This window comes from Bombus fervidus, chromosome 12 (assembly GCF_041682495.2).
Source record: "Bombus fervidus isolate BK054 chromosome 12, iyBomFerv1, whole genome shotgun sequence".
NCBI lineage: Eukaryota > Metazoa > Arthropoda > Insecta > Hymenoptera > Apidae > Bombus > Bombus fervidus.
In genome coordinates this window covers 7362784-7379338 of record NC_091528.1, presented here as the reverse complement: position 1 = coordinate 7379338, position 16555 = coordinate 7362784, and the positions used below count along the sequence as shown (strand labels likewise).

Below are 16555 nucleotides of genomic sequence, written 5' to 3'. Positions count from 1 at the left end.
TCGGGTAAATTACAGGGACATAAGTTTGTAAGTGAAAGTGAGAAGAAAATAACGTAATGTTATAATAAGAGAAAAAAGTGAGTATTTTCTTAGAAAGTTACAAGCAAATATTGAATGCAGCGTAAAATATATGCTTGGTGAGAAAGATGAAATCTAAATAGAAATACTTTTACATATTTCAGATTAAACTTGACGATCTTACAATTACAATTTTGCAATATAATATTTGCAAACAAAACTTCATATCTTTAAGTGAAAATTATTTCCCTGGGGTTGGCTGGGAAAGTTGGAAACTTCTTAGATTAGTGTAACGAAAAAATAGGAAGGGATTAGCTAACATTCACTGTAACGTTTTATTTGATTTTTGTTCATATTCGTCGTCTATTCGTACAGATCGTAACACGTCGCGTAATACAATCCTTGTAGAACTATCTTCCACCTCTTCTCGCGTGTCTTACATTCTCAACGAAACTAGGAAAAATAGAATCGATAAAATCTACCATTCCAAAATGTCTGTCCACGCTCTTTTCGTCCCTCTTAGCTCGACGTCTGATTCTAATTAAAAAACGCACAGTAAAAAAGAAACCAGACAATCTACGAATCTAATTATCGAACCTCGCTCTATCCAAGTCTTCACGCGTTCAAAACGATATCCATTAAATGATTCACCAAGAAGCAAAGTTCCATTGCGTTTGATTTATTATTATTCTAATATTATTATTCTAATCAACCTCTTATTATAATCAGTTATATAAGTCTGTAAATTTTGATTTTTCAACACACGGAACCAGCTTCTTGTTGTGATGAATCCTTCCAAATAAAATAAATAAAATAATAGAAAATCACCTATTAGATAAACGAATCACGTTTACTCTAAATTGATACTAAACACAGTTCTATTAATCTATCTTTGGCCAAGAACAGGTATCTTGAAAACGAACGAAAATTATTACTACGTGTATACGTTCTTAACTGACATTTGAGGTATCCTTTGATGGTCTTAATGACCATACGAATACGAATTCATCTCGTCGAGGCAATTGTTACGCGAGTATTACGCTGCAACGCGACATGATCTCTTGTGGCTGTAGGTGTGGCCAACTATTTGGGCTGCTCGAGGTCGCTGCGTCACTTTTAGCACTTTGCTTCATCCACGTGATGCTATTTCTCCAATTTTTCTCGTCGATTATTGAGCGTCGATCGATCGCAAGCTTCGTGGATAAAACTAGGGGGAGGGTAGGGGGAGAAATAGAATAATATGAGCTAATTAAAACGGTAGATCAGACGCGAAGCAAAACGGCATTTCATTTCGATTGGGAACGATTTTGAATAGTTGGCCACGACTGTTGAAGAAAGAACATCGCTATCGTAGAACTCTCGCTGTGACAATTGGCCTAATATAAACTCTCTACAAATCTCTCTTACACGATAAAGTACAATAAAGTTGTCCTCTGTACGCATTGAACGCGATACATGCACGTCGCGCTATATCGACTACAGACGCCGCACGATTCGTCTCTCTCGTCTCACTTTCCCTTTCCATGCTTCCTTATTTTAAGTTTTTTAAGTTGAATATTATTGCCAACAATTTTCGTGTTTCTAGGTATTTTAGTTTGCTCTCCTTTTTCTTTCAGATGATTCTTTCGTTCATTCATGCGTGATGAACTCTTGTAGCTGAAGCCTTTCACAATGTAACATAAGAGAGGCCATTAAATACTATGAAATATGGTACTGCAAATTTTACACGTTAAATATACTTATTAATGCAATTGTTAATATTTGTTTTTCGTAAGAAGTGTTTGTATCTGGCTCTATAAATGCAAGGAATCTTGACGATAAACAAATGTGTAATTATTTCTTAAATCGCTTGTTCTGAATGTTTCGTTAAACTATCGTGTTATTAAAATGTTCAATTCACCCAAAGTAATGAATTCCAAAAGATCTTGACGATAAAGAAATAATTGCTTATTATAATCGTTCATTATCAATTTCTCGTCATTTCATCACACTGCCAAAGGATGTTAAACTCGTCTAGTTTGTTTCTCCATTCCTTATACAGCATCGATCGTTTCGATTATTTTCCGGTTGTTTTGCTTTCAGATCAGTGGATCGAGTAAGACGTAGAATTCGTGATCACAAAATTAAGGACCAAAATCTTATACAAACACATCAGACGCTAGAAGTCCAAATTATAGTCAGATCGTAAGACGCTTAATCTTCTACGATCAGACTATGGCAATAATAAAATCGCTGAACTTCGGCGATCAGTATTAACGTCTAGTCTATTCTTTCCTCGTTTCTTGTCTGTTTCGAGTTTCAGGCCACGTATACCGGAGAATCGCCCGCTGAATCTCAGCAAAAATATCCTACCTGCAGCGTCCGCTTTATTGGATGCGCGCGCGCGCGCATTTCAGACGATACATATACATACGTACACGATAAAATTGACTTTACGATGGCAGAAAACACACACACTCTCTCACGCACACACTCTCTTCCTTTCCTTCTCTCTGTTTCTGCGATCTCTTCTACTCAATCACTCTTCCTCGACACTTTCATTTTCCTCGTCTTCTTTCTGTTGCTTGTCCATCACTTCTTTTCGTTATTCGATTCGAGAAAGTCTCGCGAACGCAATGAAACGATCCGTGGTGTGAACGCGTGAAGATTCTCTCGGTTAGACCGCGGATTTTTATGTCAATTTATATGTTTTATGAACTTAATTAGAGATGAGAATTGAGCAGGAATGCCAAAGTGATCAACTTCGCTTCTCGTTAGTTTCTTTCGACGCATACGTAGACGATTAACATTGAATTCTCGAGAAATGAGTTACTCTCCAAATTCGAATGAGTTACTTCTATAATTCATCTATGGCAAGAAAATAATACAAACCACGCTAAATTCTAAAGTAAATTAAAAAAAAAAACAATATTTATAATATCATCATTTTCCAATACTTTTCAGTTTATGGGACTGATCGATGTCACTTTTGGATGACTTTTATAAGAATTTAAAATACTTGATTCCTTAACGCACAATTTTTCCTCGGGCTTACTAATGCGAATCATTCAATTTCTTACATTGCAAATGTATATTATATATTTTATGAGATATATATGTATTTTTCTTCAATTTTTTAATGCGCATATAAGATAATCGTAGCTTTTGAATCCATGTTCTCATATGTCATGTGCGTTAAGTGGTTGAAATATTTATAATAAATTAAAATATTTATTCTATGTATTTTTGCACGTTTAAATTTCGCATAGACACATAAAAATCCGCAGTGTAGTCTTGACACTCCTCCATTGAACCCTAAAGAAGCGTGCTTCTGCTTAACAGAGTTCGAGTGGCGCTCGAGTGGTTACTCAGAGAATTCGTCGACCACACGATGTGCTTGTTCTCCAAAATGCTCGAGACTCGTTTACGGATGAAACCGATGTAACAGGTAATAATTGACAGTCTACGTTACACGCTAATTGGCAGCGTCTTCGACGTTGTTAAACTCCACTGTTCGCAGCCTGACGATGAAGATCCGACGTTTCGCTGGGTTTTTAACACATTAACTGCCCTTTATAGCGACTGAAATCTTTTTCTTGAAACTCATCGACCGCTTTCCGACGCCAATTGAAAATAATTTGCGCGTGACGCCAACGTGGCATCATCAGCAGTCAACATGTTAACCACAGACGATTCGACATTTGAAGTTGGAGCAAAGACGCCAAGTAAAATTGCATTAATCACTACTGATATGTGCGCGATGTTTTTCTCGGATACAATAAAGATCGTCTGTCGAGTTTCTTCATCGCATTCCATCGAATGCGTCGCGATTAAATCAAAGGAGAGTCTCTGCATCTTCGCTGAAGCAACAGCGAAAAACAATTCTATATTTAACGTTCAATGTTTCTCGAGATGCTTTATACGTTCCATCGCTTCTGTTGCCGGTAACAATTTGTGGTTTGCTTCACGATGTATTGAAATTGAAATGAAGCTAAAATATTCCCGTGCTTCGGCGTGGATAAAATGTTGCTATTGATATTCATAGAATAGGTTTACCGTTTAAAAGTTCACCAACAACAGGCAACAAAAGATTCCTCCTCGTTATCGCTACAGAGAGGACGCAGTTTGATTCTCGTCGAGATTCGTCTGTACGCGAGTCTTGCACGAGCTCGTTCGAATAGAGGAAAACTGGAGACTTTCTCGAGAGACCGTTTGTTTGCTCTGTGAGAAAAACCTTACCTACGCAAGACGAAAGAAAGATAAAGGAAAAGAAAGGGAATAAAAATGATCTGATCGGAACGAGGCGATTCCCTCTCCTCGTCGAACGTGATCGATTTTTTTTATAGAAAAGATAACGGTCGACTAAACTGGTTCGAATTCCACGAATGATCGCTCCTGGGAACACGCCCTTTGATAACAGTCACTTTTCCCTCGCAAGTTCGATCGTTAAGAAATAAAAATTACCGGCAGTGCATAAATTAGGTCAAGTTGGAGGAGGACGAACAACATTTCAACGCACGTTTCATGCGTAACAAAATCACACAAGAAGAACGAAGTAGGGTGTAATTTATAAACGAATTCGTATCGGAAAAATGAATCGACAAATCTTTTCTTTTCCAGAGATTATCATCTACCAATAATAAATGTCTGCAACCCTTGTTCTCTTTGTTCTTTAAGATTCTCACATCTGCACGCTTCGCTTCTTCATTTTCGTATATTTTTGATATCGCGTTGTTTTTCTTTTTTTTTTTTTGTAAATCATTGTCGCGCGCTGTAAAAAATTGCTTTTGATTTTTGGCTGCTTGAGCTGGCTCCAGAGCGATGCTGGCTTGTTTTCCAATCATCGTGAGACTAAAACGAAAACTCGAAATTCCAAGTAACCGATCTCGTAGCAAGGACGAAGTGCCATCTTGTCTAATAATAATATAGAATATCGATTCAAATATTATTAATTCTACCCCGAGCATCATTTTATCCAGTATCGCTCATCGAACCGAGGGGTTGAAAAAGTATGGGGGCAAGGGGCAGAGGGCGAGAACAGTTTCAAAGAGGTTTAATCGCGGATTAGTCTCGTAACCGTGAATCGTATACTCGTGATATTCAACCTACTTTCTCTCCTTCTTTCGTTCTTCTTATCTGGGAATAGTAGGACATTACGTATAATATTTAATATGTATACAGTTACTCTTTTTCTCTCTCTCTTTCTCTCTCTCTCTCTTTGTTGTATGTCTTTCTGTATGTCTGTCGTAACCCTTTGACTGAAGCTCTAACCTTCGGATAAAATCACAAATTCTTAGCTTCTTATTTGAATTTAATCAAAGCTGTTTTTAATACAAGTTAGAGAATAATATCCAACGAGTTCTCGAATTTACATGGACAAAGATGATCACACACGACTGGTTACTGTGAAACGAGTAATTACCTTGCCTCCGCCCAGTGAAAGGGTTACAAGGGTAAAAGGGGTAAAAGGGAAATAGCGTCTAGTGTAACGTGACGAAGGGTAATAGTTTTGTAAGTTATAGTTCATCGATTAATTAAGCTTCTCGAGCCGCATCTCGAGAGAGAGAAGAGGATTAAATGAATCGATAAAACGCTACGCATCTACGGTAATCACGAAAAGTTGATAAACGAGGCACGCACTGCACTCGAAACTCTGCTTTCGTCATTTCTATCTATCGGTATTGTACTATCATTATTTTTTTCATTTTCTTTATTTTTTTCTTTTTACTATCCCGTCGTAGACACACTTTCGCGTGTTCTTCGATTAGTCGAACCCTCGCTTAGGCTTATCGTAGTGTATTTACGCGAATTGTTCGTCTCCCCCGAAGTGAAACGAGTACTCGTCTCGCGAATATGTACACATACACGCACACGCGCGCACACACACATATACATACACGCACGCACATGTGCGCGAAGAAAAGGGTGAAATAATTCAATCGGCAGGGATGAAAGTGAAAAAGAACGTACATATGTATCTCTTTAGCTGTCGAAATTAGTACTTTTAATCAGTACTAGATGAAGTACCGCGGGAATTTTTTCGCGTTCAATTATCCCAAATTTTAGCATGTTTTCGTGTTTTTGTTCTTTCTTTTAGGGTAGTTTTAGGGATGAAGAACGGAAACAGGAAATGTTAGAGTTTCTAACGAACTAACGATGATTACTGCAAATCGACTGGAGGAACAGGATTATCAATTTCATGATCGAATGATCGGAGATTGCTAATGAGCAAACTGCGGATGTTTATTTCGTATTTTTACAAACATAATTAAAAAACTGGTCTTTCTAAACCTACGGAATATTACAAAGAGTACTTTTTTGTTTTATGTTATACTTTATATATTTCTGCATATAAAGTGTACTCTGTACATTCTTGCACTTTGCAATTTTTCATAAATTCATAAACATCCGTAGTCTACTGATGAAGAATTGTTTTACGTGTCTCTTTTTTTCTTTTTTTTCCTTTTTTTTTCTTAGAATGTGACAAAGGGGAGATTTAACTGCGAATTAAACTACGTTTTCTCAAAGTATTGTCCGTGAAGCGGAGTCGAAAAATAGGTCTCGGATCGGTGTGTTCGTTAACCGCTAAAACGACCGACGATTCAAGTTACGTTTAGTCAGATCGATGAGAATGATTCGATGGATGATCCTATAAAAAAAGTAACGACAAAACGTCACGAGGTTACTGTTCCTACAAAAAGGAAACGCCCAGGATAAAGGGTAAAGATTACGCGATAATCAAATAACAGCAACGTAGCGCTACGCTTTTCTCGAGTCTTCCTATCGATTAGTATTATTAGTCCGCGATAACTCGATATGACAGGTTACTAAGTTTGGCCGCTTCTAGGTTATCTTAGATATACGTCTCTATATCGCCGCTATACGTTCCTCGCGTCCCTCGGGATTGCCTTTGGTTCAAGCTGCCTCGCGTAAGCCACACCTACGTCTCGCGTCTTTTTATAAAATGTTAAAACGCCTTATCCTAATTGTTTGTCAAATAAAGCGATTAATATAGTCGATAAATAGACCCTTCCTCCCCGGAATGAAACGCTATCGTTGGCGACACCGAGCACTCTTCGATCTCAAAGAATCGAAAGAGATCGCACTCGTGCCTCGAGAAGAACACTAACTAGACTCTAAGAATTACAAAATGCTCGTGAATCCTTTGATTTCATTTTTTCTGTTTTAATAACTATCGCGTTCGCGATACAGCTTGAACGGGCCCCGAGCGCGATCAAGATCAATTGCATTGAAAATCCTATGTTGAGGATTTTCGAATACTCTATTGATCGTTGTGAACTTCTACTTGTCGTTCCTATTCGACTCGAAGACTACTTTTACTCTCTAAGGAGAGCTTCCTCGGCCTCCTTTCGCCTTGCTTTCGCCTCCTTCTTCGCTCTTTTCTTCTCCTCCTTGGCCAATTTCTTGGCCTCCTTCTGTCTAGTCTTCTCCGCCTTTTCTTCCTCTTTCTGACGAGCCTTCTCCGCTTTCTCCCGCTCCTTCTCCCTCTCCTTCTCCTTCTTCGACTTCTGAATCTCCTGAACCACCGACAGCTTCGGAGCTGACTGAGGCCTCTTCGACGTGGACTTCGTCGATGATGAGGACGTCGAGCTGTTCACGTTGGTCGAATCTCTCGGGCTCGGCGACGTTTCCAATTGAGTCACGATTTTTTGAGCACATCTGGCGAATAGAACTTGTGCATAAGTATTAGACACTTGCGAAAATTTCGATAAACGTGAATATTTATTGGGAAATTAGAAGTCAAAGAATTGCTATTTGAAGAACTGTATGGATCATTATTTCATTTGAAATCCCAATTGATGCGTACGAAACGAAGAACCTTGATGCTCATGAAGAAAAGATCGAAAATCTGTATAAAAGATCCAATAATTTATTACCTTATCCTAGTGGATGCTTTTCCTGCACGATAATCCCTCTGGAATTCCTTGATCGGCGGCAACCTGCGATCCCGATTTTCCCTCATCACTTCTTCCTCTTCCACGACCTGCTGAATCGGATCTTGATACTCCTAATAACAAGATATTTATTTCATGTTATTCTATTTTTTAATATATATATACAAATTCGATTATTAGAATTTCCAAACAATTTTAAACAACCTGAATTCTCATTTTCATGGATTGCGTCTGCGAGCGTCTCAGAGTCGCGCCAGAAGGTTGCCTCACCCTCGTAGGTTTCCCAAGGTTAGAGCTTCCAGTGCTACTTGCAGAAGACGAACTCGAAGAAGATACGGAAGACACTCCTAAAACATTGAGATAATGTTATAGAAGAGGTAATTCATTTTGTGATTTGTTAGGAACGTAGCGAACCGGAAATAGAGGATGAACCACTGGCCATAGAGTACAAAGAGGCGGAGGCTGGCACATTTCCGGCGACCCATCTACCGCCAGGTCCAGTCACTCCCACTGGCACTCCTGTCCCCATGTTATACTCTGACGCGCTTTGTGGCAGAACCCAAGACTTTCCAGACATCGAGTACTATAAAATATTGCAAAATTTATCATAAGATGTTATAAAAATGTATTAAAGTTTGTAAAAGTGTTATAAAAGGTATTATAAAATGTAGATAGTATGTCAGGAAGGATGAGAAGGTGTAAATGTTTTAAGCGAAATAAAGTTTTGATGCTAAAATAAAATCAGGATTATATAGATATATTAAAACTACGAAAGTAGAATGTAACGCAAAAAGGGCCCCTCAAACACAAACTAGGTAGTATGAGTCGTTCGCTTAATCTTTAATACAAACCTCAATTTGAAGTAAATTAATTAATTACACCCTAATCTCAAGCACTTGGTCCATCCACATACAATATCTAGCTCTTGAAAGTCAAATGTTTGTCAAAATATTCAGAAATTAATAAAATATCCAATTCACATCGTCTAAAATTTTCATTCATATGAAACTATCATACTAGCTCAGTAAAGTTTCATCAATTCATTTTTATCGAATACGGCCAACGAGCAATCGCTTTGAAGTTATATTATAGAAACGAAATATCGGTTTTAGCAAGGTTGTACGAACAAAACCAATAATTTACGGATGGTATCCCATGTTCGTGTTTAATATTTCACGAAATTAATTGCAGAGCCGCTGGTGTGAAAAGAGAGTCGGAATGATATTTATTAAAACTGTTCCAAAAAGGAATAGTCATACGTCATGCCTTACGAGCCCATTTGGCCTCGCTAGCAAGGCAACGAGTGCTTTCCCAGTTCGCTCCAATTAACGACAATTTTACACCCCTGCAATCACATCGGCGAGCACGAAGACCATTTTATTCTAGTTGCATACGTTTTTATGAAACTCCGAGTGAAAACATTGCATCACGAAATAATCGTAAAACACAACATGTCGTAGGGTATTCTTCGACGAGGGTGAGAAGCACGTAGGTAGGTGGTAGGTAAGTAGGTAGTAGATAAGTAGGTAGTAGGTAGTAGATAAGTAGGTATAGTAGGTGCATAGAGGGAGAGAGTGTGAGAACTGGAAGAAAACAATGTTCATTATTTGTACTACTTACGTCCCGAGGGATGAGAGTTTGTTTCAGGCGTAGTATCTTTGCTCTGCATATGACGCATCTCAGTGGTAAAAGTCTCTGTGACACTGCCATTTGTATCGTTTTGACGAAGCAACGTCTGTAAAATGATTAAAAAAAAATGTATTTATGTATTTGTCTTATTGATAACGAGATAATGTCGAGATAATGAAGATTCTTCTAAATTGACACAAAAACTACTAAATACTCAATCAGTGACATCTAGAATAAATGATTACATTGACGGAGAAGATATATATATATATATGAATGCGAGAATATTGTAGTATAGTATGCAAGATATAGTACACACAAAAGGATGCAGAGAAAAAATCATTTTACCTGCAAACAACCCGATGGCCACAGGGAGCAGTTTGCATCGTGGCCCTGGCATTCACACAGATCACGCACTACGAGAAGGGAAAGAAGAGTAATTAAAATTTAATCCCGACAAAGCGCATTAGCCTGATCATTCTTCACCCCATTCGAGATTCATCGAACGATTCGCACGAGGAAACGAAAGATAAATCCAATGAACTCCCACTGGGAGTTTCTGGTTGGTCAGCAGAGGCTTTCAGTGGCTAAACAAGTAACATTTGACCCAGCAATGGATTACAAATTTACTCAAAGAAGACAGTTTACATAAGGAACAGGATCTAAGGGAAAAATTTGGTTGATGATATTTCAAAGACAAGTTGTTTTTTTATCAATTGATTTATTTCAAAGTGCTAATCTACACTACATCAGCAGTTTCATAACCATTTCTAGAATTCCATGTATCTATCACCTTAAAGCTACGACGTTCGTGAATTTATTTATTCCATACCACCTGTAACATAATAGTGCTCTAAAAACATTCAATCTCATTATGATCCTCATTATTATCACTAGAATTACCAAGCTCAACGAAATTAGCTGCTTTGTAATTAATAAAAAATGCACAAGTGCTTTTGACAAAATGAATGTTCACTTTTATCAACACAGAAACATAATTATCATATACTTTTTCATGTTTATATATCGTTTTGTTCAACAATTTAATTAACTTTATTATAAAAGCGTCATGTGCAGAAAGGGAAATAAAACTTTTCTATGGCAAGTGTTGTTCAAATATAATTTCTCGACTCGGTGTAGTTCTAGTGTCAATTTCTATTTTATTCGCGCTTCTTAACCCACCTCCATGTTGACCTCCAGCACCAACGTTAGCACCCATGCGAACTTCAAATCCACCACCCATACCACCTCCCATATCACCACCTCCTCGCCCTCTTCCTCCACCACCGTCTCTACCTACTTGAGTAGCCCTTCTGCTTCTCTTCATATCTCCATTCACGAATCCAGAGGATCCAGACTGAGACATCATTGTGCGCCCCGATTGGGCCATATCGTCATGAGACATACCTGGAGGTGGTCCTGGAGGTGGTCCTGGAGGTGATCCTGGAGGTGGTCCGCATGGTGATCCATTCGGTGGTGGGCCACAATTTTGAGAGCTATCTTGGGGGCTGCGTTTCTCTCGATCACTGTAAAGGCTGGCAGAACTGGAGGAACTGGAGGAACTAGACTCCGAGGGAGCTCCAAGAACCTCGAATTATTTTTGGAGATAGTTTAGTTTAGGTAGTTTGGATTTTCAGCTATTATTTGGGCCATGATATAGCGAGGCATTAGAGTAGGTAAAATAAATTGATTCTTGATTTGACAAAAATAAATTGATTTCGCATCTCGAGTTCTAGGCTTACTTAAGTTTGAAAATATATTGGAAATACATTGGGAATACATTTGGAAATACAAATAAAAAAGATGACTAGAATGTAGATATAATATAAAACATTCAAAACGAGATATGTATTGGTTTATGATATTTAAAGATTCAAGCGAATCTCTTATCTTTTTAGTTATGTCCATAAAAATGAAAATTTATATAGAAATCCATATATTGTGGATGTTTATGTAAATTCATACTTTTATGAAGTATAACTAACAAAAAAATAGAATCAATAAAGGTTCGTTTTTATCCATTGAATACTACAACGAGTAATTTACTTCACTTTATGCATTTCAGTATATTCTGTGTATTCTATACAATTTGAAACTTTTAAATATCTTATAAACGTATAAATATCGCAGTCTACTTATTAACTAAGTACTTCAGTTGCAAGTAGAAAAGCAGGGAATGTTTATTACTACCTTTTTAAATTATCCTCTCTTAATTTTTATGTCAACATGCTACAAAGAGTACATTGATTCTGTATAAAAGATTTCCTTATACGACCCTAATGTAGGTTTTAGGTCTATTCATATTACTATCAATTCGTCAATTCAATGTATCAATTTAATTTAATTCGTGCAACCTCGATATATACATGACCCAAATTACATGTATAAAAAATGGATGTAAAAGGTTAGTAGAATTGAAGAAATAATTAAAATAATATCTTCTGTACTCGAAGCTTGATAAATAAAGGGAAAAGTTTGCTTACAGAGAGTCCCAGCAAAGCGACCACGCTGCAAACGAGGAGATACTTCATATTCACTGATATCTCGACACTCGACACTGTTTCTCTTGCTTTTGGCCCGTCGAATAAATAGTCACGACGTGATTACATGAAAAGAGGAGATGGAATGAGATGCATCAGATATTGCACAGGTGCATAGAAAAAGGATTCGCTGAAAAGGAAATGATGGTTGGGTGTCATTATCAGCTACCTCCATTGTCGCTTATTTTTCCACAGAAGCTACGATTCCTATCTTTTTTTTTTTCCTTATGTTCTTTGTCGCAATCATAGCCGCAGATAATGGAAGAATCCTCTCGTTCGTGATGTTAGTTGAAAAAATATTATTTTACAACACAGATGCACGGAAGATAATTACCGTAACTCGTCCGAATGTTATCGTTTGCCGAATCGTTTATTTAGCACCGTGTTTAATGACAGCGATACTTATCTTCTCAGGAAACTGATTTGCTTACTGACGGTAATAATGTCAACCACTGTCTCTAAATTATATAACCAGCCGACTTAAACGAAGCTTGTGTGCTTTGTTTTTCTACAAACACAATAATCAATTATTTCCTCTCGTACGATGCAACTTGCAAAAGTTATCTTCCTAATGTTCGTGAATGATTTTGGATCGTTTGGCGTCCCTCGAAGACTTCAATTTTTTGATCTTTTATTTCTTATTTTTCATATTTAATGTGGCAGCTATTATTGATAATAAGAGTGGTGTTGGGATATAGATATTATTCAAAATATGTTTCGCAATGTTAGCACAAACTATGTCACTCCGTGAAACCTCGAAGTTTATACGAATACATGGTCCACTTGAATTTAAATAAATGGAAAATACTCCTTTTTTTTTATACACAATTCAAGTAATTAATCTTCCTATCAACGAATCGCTCCTCTCAGTCATTAGGATTAAATCTTTATTAAATCTCGAACCAACTGCTCGATGACATTTTGATACAAGATGATTTCTTTAAACAAGAAATTTTCCTCGTTGGTCAGTAGAATCGAGTCCAGATAATTCTTTAATAATTTATAATTTACAAGATGATTTAACGAAAAAACGAATTTTCGATCGTCACATAATAACATCAAATACTTCAAATAAGATTAACAATATCAAGTTGATCAGTTCTTTGATGATATCTATAGAATAATTCTTCCACATGACAAATTTATTTATTTAGTAAATTATTCATCTTCGTATAATAACATGAAATTCTCCAAGCATAATTACGAATAAAATATCCCTGTTTACCTCTTTGAGGCGTTATCTCCAGAGACCTAGAGGATTGTAATGGACATAACCAAATGAAGCGTCGATTAAATTGGAATATTAATAGCTGCTCGAGGGTGGACGAACATGTCAGGAGTCGCAGGGTCGTAGCAACCACTTTGTCAGCTTCGTTAATCGACTTTTTCAACCCATTGAGCGGCCTATTCGCTCGGAAATTGCAACTTTTCTGGACCAGCGGCTGTCTTTCGAACGAACAGAAAGGCTTCTCCTCTCTATGCAGCGTCCATTTGACCGTCGAAAATTCTCTCTGCAGCCCTTGTGTCGTCGCTCGTTTGGTGTATTAATTTCTTTCTGGGTCACTGTACCTGCCAGCTTCTCTTCCTTTTCTCCACTCCGATTTTGTCGTCGTTGAAAATAACTTGCATAGTTCAAAATAACGCGGATTTAGTTTTTAAGATCGAGGCCAGTCTCGAAATGCCTGTTTTTAAGCTTTTCCTCTCGCGCAACGATTTTTTCCCTAATGTCTGAAATAGTTCCACGTTCGTTCACCTCAAAATTTATTCAAACAAAAAGTAAGTCTGATATAAAGTTGACTGGAAGATCCTGACGATCTTATTGTTTGAAAAGAAAGAAATCTGTTTTCACTGAAATTCTTGTTAATTGGTCATTGATATTAATACTATTCGTTTTGTTCATTTATCTCGTGGGAATTCATTTGTTTCACTGCTATCGAATTTTTCATTTTTCTTGCTGAAATACTTTTTCAGTACCTTTGTAGTCTAATTTAATGTACTGAACGATTTTCCTATCAAAAAGTTTTCGCTTGATAATTTGATAATTTAAACAAACCAATCTATCAAAGAAGTGATATAAAAGCAGCAATTGTATTTGTAACTCTTAAAAAATATAGCATCTATAATATACTTTATTATAAAACATTTAATTGATTAAATTAACAAAAACTTAAAGGTCTTGATGAACTAGAATAAATAACGGAACTGTTGCAAAATGTTTGACGTCTCTGGCTGCCGATCTTTCAATTGCATATTAATTTCCAAAATTAAATTGCATCATGTTAACAGCTCTAATAAAGAATAGAATCATTTAAGATCCTCCCATTTGTAATTTCGTAATTAAATTACACTTTGTCAAAACTAGACGAATTGTCGCGTACTATCTTCAATCGCAGTCAATTACTGTCTCATTTATTTACGAAAATCTCCAGACAAAGTTACAAATATACAAAAACAAAATTTAACAACAGAACTGTTCAATCAGCAACGCTTCTCGATTAATTCAGATCCGTGAGAGATGATACGTAAAAAGGGATGCTGCGTAAAAATAATCGAAATCTCATTGCCAATCGTGATTGATTCAATGAAATTTTTCCCCAGACATCAAAAGAGAACGATTTCTTTTATTCCGCTCTCTTTCCTCGCGAAGGTACCGCGCAAATCTCATTCCCTCGCCAATCATCGTCTCTCCTTCTGGCAAAATTACGAATTAGGCTTGATTATGCCTTGTCCCTGGCAATAAGGAGGAAAGTAACGAGGTTACCTCGAGTAACCTTGGAGAAAAAAAGGCGAAGGCAAACGCGTAAGAAAATGCAGCTGACCTAATCTCCATTGGGACCAGTCGGGGGGACCTCTCCCGCCCAGTGTTCCAGAGGTATTAATTAAATCGAGGGTTACCTCGGCATTTCACTGCAAATTTCTTTCATTCTACGCCAGAATTAAGTGGTAATTTCTCCCTCTGCAGCTTTCCACTGAATCGAAATATTCGATTTTTATGGCCAACTGCCGAGTGGGCCGAGAATTCTTCAAACCTGATTGATCAGGGGAAGGTCGTGCACTACTAATCATTACGAGTTTTTTTCTTACTGTAATGTGGTTGATAGTCGATAAAATTAAAAATTTTGTTAAGTAGTTTTACAGTGAAGATAAAGCGAAGTTTCACAGAGAGAGAGAGAGGTAAAACTTTTTCTTAGAATTTAGCAAGAATTGCTAATTCGTGAAAAAAAGAATATTGTAGTTTGTATTACAATTATACTGCTGATTTTTAAAAAGTAGATTTGCAGCATAAAGTGAAATTTTATAAAAGAAGGGAAATTTTCTCCTGAAATTTGCCAAGGATTAATAATTCGCAAAAAGTGGAATTTTGTAGTTTGTATTATAACTAGACTGCGGATTTTTATGCACCTATGGAAGATTTGAAGGTGCAAAAAATGCATAGAATATACGTAACGTGCAAAAATATATAACGTATCCAAAATATAGCACTCCTTATAATATTTAATAAATACAACAAATGTCTATCTAGATTCCATTTTTGAAGTTATATTTATAAAACCATAAATTTGCATAAGTATCCACAGCCTAATTATTATAATGGTAAGACGATTGACATTCGATTGACATGTTTAAGTCTAAGTGATTATTGACATCAAGAAAATTAGACATTTGAATGTTGGAATGGAACATTTTTTAAAAAGTATAAAGTATAAAAAATAAGATAAAGATCTATCGAAGAGAATCGTTTACATGCTCACCTCGTCTTCCTGAGAGGACGCTAACTCCGGTTCGTTCTTTTCCAGCTTCGTCAATAGTTTGTCCTGAAACAAAAACATATTTGTTAGCAGAGATTTCGTTGAAAGTGACAGGTTAACAACTAACGTGAATCGATTTTTTTCTCTGGAACAAACATGTTGAAGGCCTGGGCGTTTTCGTAGAAGGCTGAACAATTGTGATATAGTACTTCAATAATAGTTTCCGGTGCTATTATTGCACCACGCGTACTAGGAATCGATCGATATGTTATGTCTTTATCAGTTCCCTTGGATTTTTCTTTTTTTACAAACCACTTTACCTGATTAGATTCCACGATTGCAAAATTTTGTCACTACAACTCCCTTCATTTGTTATTTACGCCTAAAATAAAATTAAAGGATTCACGACAAAAATAATCTTTATCAATATTTGACTTTATTTATTTGCATGATACTTGCAAAACTTTAGTCCTACTTTTTAAATATTAGCTATGTATCTCCAATTATTTATACTGTTTTCATGTGATAAATAAAATAGAAAGTCATTTATCTTTTCCAGACATTGAAAATTAATTCCGGATAATAAAATTGCGAAGTTTATAAGCTGATTAGTTTAGTTCCTGAGAGACTGCAAAGAGAATTTCGTAGAAATCAAACTGTCCCCCGGAAAATTGTTAGCATGTCGATTGAAAGGGACGTTCTTGAGCGAGGTTTAAATAGAAAA

At 36.7% G+C, this 16555-nt stretch overlaps 2 protein-coding genes and 1 long non-coding RNA gene across 4 annotated transcripts in view; all 3 read right to left on the bottom strand.

The window, feature by feature from the left end:
* Positions 1-329: 329 nt before the first annotated feature.
* Positions 330-3941, bottom strand: LOC139993370 (uncharacterized). Its single transcript, XR_011801370.1, has 2 exons — positions 3078-3941; positions 330-3041 (listed from the first exon to the last, which is right to left on the bottom strand). It is a non-coding gene; the product is annotated as an uncharacterized lncRNA (long non-coding RNA).
* A 554-nt stretch (positions 3942-4495) lies between these two features.
* Positions 4496-16555, bottom strand: part of LOC139993367 (uncharacterized) — a 45352-nt gene continuing 33292 nt past the window's right edge. For both annotated transcript variants that reach the window (XM_072015030.1, XM_072015029.1), the window contains 7 exons: positions 15835-15897; positions 9891-9958; positions 9534-9648; positions 8328-8496; positions 8118-8260; positions 7896-8026; positions 4496-7677 (listed from right to left, as the gene is read on the bottom strand). In XM_072015030.1, the coding sequence (XP_071871131.1) occupies positions 7335-7677; positions 7896-8026; positions 8118-8260; positions 8328-8496; positions 9534-9648; positions 9891-9958; positions 15835-15897 (1032 nt within the window). In that variant the 3' untranslated portion in view covers positions 4496-7334. The remainder of the gene's footprint in view (positions 7678-7895; positions 8027-8117; positions 8261-8327; positions 8497-9533; positions 9649-9890; positions 9959-15834; positions 15898-16555) is intronic.
* LOC139993368 (uncharacterized) lies at positions 10244-12179 on the bottom strand. Its single transcript, XM_072015031.1, has 3 exons — positions 12026-12179; positions 10725-11130; positions 10244-10377 (listed from the first exon to the last, which is right to left on the bottom strand). The coding sequence occupies exons 1-3, from the start codon at positions 12071-12073 to the stop codon at positions 10364-10366; spliced, it is 468 nt and encodes a 155-aa protein (XP_071871132.1). The 5' UTR covers positions 12074-12179; the 3' UTR covers positions 10244-10363.